This window comes from Ipomoea triloba, chromosome 12, assembly GCF_003576645.1.
Source record: "Ipomoea triloba cultivar NCNSP0323 chromosome 12, ASM357664v1".
Classification (NCBI taxonomy): Eukaryota; Viridiplantae; Streptophyta; class Magnoliopsida; order Solanales; family Convolvulaceae; genus Ipomoea; species Ipomoea triloba.
In genome coordinates, this window is record NC_044927.1 from 6,786,731 (window position 1) to 6,790,903 (window position 4,173).

The window sequence follows — 4,173 nt, forward strand, 5'->3', positions numbered from 1 at the left end:
ATATATATATATATATATATATATATATATATATATATATATATATATATATATATATATATATAAATTAGAGTCCATAAAGTTAGGCCTCTAACAGAAACTAAAAAATGTCAGTCAAATTATTTGATTAAATGAATGGTTCAGATTACTTTGATTTCAGTATTTTTTTTAATGATTTTCCTTCTTTACCTTCTATTATATTACTTTTTTCCATTAAATAATCTCACATTCCGTTAGTATAAACTTTAATAACTGAATATTCCGTTAACTTTTAACTTATCCATTAATTTTTATAAGAAAGGTCTTAGGTTCGAACCTCGTCCCAATCAGAGTTGGCATAATTGTTGAACATAAACTATGAACATTTTAGAATATATTATTGAAAAGTAAGTATTTCACTCTATTACTCTTATTAAATTACATAAATTAGTAGCTAAAACAAAAAATAATATATATACATTTCTTTAATTTAGAATTCGATGTCTACAATGCCTTTATTAAAAACAAATTATTCATTATCAAAAAATTAAAACATAGATATAATTTTATTATTATATTGTCTTTATTTTCTACAATACAAAGATTCCTTACCTTCAAATTCATTAATTAATTATATTCACTACATTGTTCATTACACTATCTTGTAATTAAATATCAAAGTTATTTTTGAAGAGATTAAATATTAAAGTTATATTACAAAATAATGCTATATATTTATTTATCAAGTATTCTATTAATAACATGGAAAAAAATTAAAATAATAATAATTTGAAGTCAATAACATGGAAAAGAAGGCATTCAAATAACGTAATAAATTGGAGGGGGAAACTACCCCGTAATATCTTTGGACTACATCACAGTTGTTCACTTTAAAGGTAAATCGTATTTATTTATTAATATGATTTAAAATATATAAATTTTTATTACCTTATCGGGTAGATCGGACAGAGGAAGGGAAAGAAACAATAAAGCTTCAAGAATTACAAAGAAACTTAAGTTATTGGTGAGGGACCACAAGTGCATTTTCCTATGTGAAATTCCAATTATACCCATGGTCTAAATGGAGTTTGTTGTGATGAACTAACAGAAGGCTAAATTGACAAACGTCTCAATAATTGAGGGACCAAATGTGTCCAAATTGAAAGATAGTGAGAACATTTCAAATGTGTTACTAATTGAGGGACCAAAAGTGCGTTTTCCCTATACTAATATTTATAAAACTGACCCCTAATGATTAAAAAAAATGCGGTAGCAATTTCGTAATTTTCCGCATTGGTCAAACTTAAGGTGCGTGACTTTCCTTCTTTAGGTGCGTGAATTCAGTGCTTAAGGTGCGTAAGTTCTTCAATGAGAACTTAAGGTGTGTTTTTGTTGAAATTTAAGATGCATCGATCTAAAGATTTAGGTGCGTTGTTTTACTTTTAAGGTGCGTGGTTTGTGTGCTTAAGGTGCGTCAATTGTTGAAACTTAGGGTGCGTCGATTTAAAGCTTTAGGTGCGTAATTTTCCTTATTAAGGTGCGTGGTTTTTTACAAGGTACGTGGTTTTTGTATTTAAGGTGAGTCAGTTATAATACTTAAGATGCGTCATTTTAAAGTTTTAGGTGCGTAGTTTGTGTGCTTAAGATTAGTTGTGTCAATTGTACACTTCAGGTGCGTCCTTTTGTGTTAACCGCACTTCTACACGGAAAAAAAACTTCGCACCGGATCCAATCCCTATATATATATGTTGGTACAAAAATTATGATTTTATGTACTAATGTTAGTTGCCATATGTTGAAAAGTGAAAGGAAGGAAATGGGTTTATATGTGATGTGATTAAACAAACATGAAGAATGAAGAATTAGGCATAAATTAAGGAAAAGAATGAAATGTGACCCTGATGAGAAAATGCATGCATACGCGATTGGCACAAAAGAAAAAGTGAAATTGAAATGGCAAATAATGCAATAAAAATGCATGAAGGTGTGTGACGTGTATGTGGCGCAAAATGAGAGGGAAATTGCAAAATGGAAGATGCAAAGTGTCAAGACTTGTGGTGAACGTATGTTGAAGTGTGGGCTGCGCTGAACAAAGGGAAATTAAAATGCATCAAAAAGTGGAAGAAAATAAGTGGCACAAGATGAGGAAAGGAAATTAAAATATAATGCATGAAATGTGTGATCGTGTGAGTCTACTTACGTGAATCAAAGGAGATCACTCATCATTATACATAGTCACTATTATAATGAATAAATAAAAGTAAAATAGAAAACATATATACACACATTCAAGTCTATTTGAATTACTATATAAAAAGGCGCACCTTCCGCATTTTGAATCCGACATATCTTCTAAAAAAACTTAACAAAGCATTTACAGAGAAATAGGCACAACAATGGTGAGTCTCCAAATGGCATCCATAGTCCTTTTGGCTTTACTAGCTTCGTTTGCTCGCGCAATTGATAACAACCCCTTGCAAGATTTTTGTGTTGCAGTTCCCGATCTCCAAGCTGCAGGTACACATTTACATTTTCATAATGCGTGCCTTTATATAATTTCTATCTAAATTATGTTGCGGAGACCCGAGACCGTCTCATCGATTTTTGTCTGTGAGATAAGTTGTGTTGTAGTCAACTGGGTGTGCATCACTATTGTAATATTTATCAATAGTACGTAACAATTAATTTTATCCTAAATAACAAACAACTATCATAAATTCGACTCGCGGATTACTCACACGAGTGTGACTGTTTCTTTCTTCTTCTCACAAATACTGTTAGATAAAATAATCTAACCACACAGAATAGCCTAAGAGAAGCCTAACCTCGAGCGGAAGCCTCTCTAGCCACAGTTGACTCTCTAGCCACACTTGATGTGTGATGCATCCGGTAAACCGTCCCTATGGGCTATGGTGGAAGTATGAGTATTGTATCTGAATGTGCTAAATAATGCATATCTTGTATCCTATCAATCCAAGTTTATATAGACACAAAGTCGGGTTGAATAACAACTATTAGTTATCAATCTAAACTACTTAACAAGCCTAGTCAACTACTAGTTACTCAGTCAAACCAAACTACTTAACAAGCCAATATATAATATATAATATTAAGAAAAATCTTACAAATATTGCCTACTGAACTAGTGAGCTAAGTCAACGAGGGCGCGACTCTTTCTTTTTTGGTTAATTAAATTATTGTGCATGCATTATACTTATATTGGTTGTTGATGCATCATGCAGTGTTTGCTGTGAATGGGAAGGCTTGCAAGAACCCAAACCTTGTTAACGCAGATGATTTCTACAAAGCTGCTGGGTTTAACACCCCTGTTGGAGGTGTAAATCTTACTTCTGTGGGACTGGTAACAAAGCTTCTAGATGTAAACCAATTCCCCGGGCTAAACACCATGGGGTTGTCAATTGGTCGTATAGATTTTGAACCCAATGGCCTAATCCCACTCCACACCCACCCTCGAGGCAGTGAGGTTGTGTATGTTCTGGAAGGCACTGTTTACGTTGGCTTTGTCTCTTCAAATCCACTCAACGGTCAAAAGAATAAGCTTTTCTCCAAAATTCTTAACCCTGGTGACGCCTTCGTATTTCCTGTGGGACTCGTTCACTTCCTCTACAACGTTGGGCGCACCAATGCTTTAGTGTTTGCCGCTTTCAGTAGCCAAAATCCAGGATTTGTGTCCCTCGCTAATTCTGCCTTTGGATCTGACCCGCCAATTTCGCAGGATGTTCTCACCAAAGCATTCCGCCTCGACAAACAAGTCATCGACTATCTTCAATCACAGATCTGGCCTTTTATCTAATAATCTGCTTCTGTACGTGCTATTATTACTTAATATAATGTTTGAGTTGTATGCGGTTTGACATAAAGTATACTATTAAATAATGAATGTATTAAATAATAAGAAGTTTTTATTGTGGTATCCGATCATAACTACTTTAATTTCTCATTCTACTGAAACATAAAGAATCAATATATCATCCACTAAGGTTCGAACCCACCCTTTTGATATGGGAGTGCAACAAGGACACCAGGTGTCACTAGATCACAATTTAAAGCAATTTAAAATAAATTAATTACTAATAAAAAAGTCAAGCTTGCAAGCTTATTTCGGGGACGACCGTCCAATCCACTATCTTCAACACCAAATGTATAGAAGGTAAGAGACATTACGATCTCACC

General features: G+C 33.4%; 1 protein-coding gene across 1 annotated transcript; it reads left to right on the forward strand.

The window, feature by feature from the left end:
- The first annotated feature begins 2,375 nt into the window (after positions 1–2,375).
- Positions 2,376–3,793, forward strand: LOC115998925 (germin-like protein subfamily 1 member 20). The gene is made up of 2 exons (XM_031238595.1): positions 2,376–2,496; positions 3,222–3,793. The coding sequence occupies exons 1-2, from the start codon at positions 2,376–2,378 to the stop codon at positions 3,791–3,793; spliced, it is 693 nt and encodes a 230-aa protein (XP_031094455.1).
- Positions 3,794–4,173: the final 380 nt, after the last annotated feature.

Bases quoted from the DNA above. Each gene is read 5' to 3' on its own strand.
- LOC115998925 (XM_031238595.1), top strand. From the start codon at position 2,376: ATGGTGAGTCTCCAAATGGCATCCATAGTCCTTTTGGCTTTACTAGCT. The intron at 2,497-3,221 runs GTACACATTTAC...TGCATCATGCAG, and splicing joins TCCCGATCTCCAAGCTGCAG to TGTTTGCTGTGAATGGGAAG.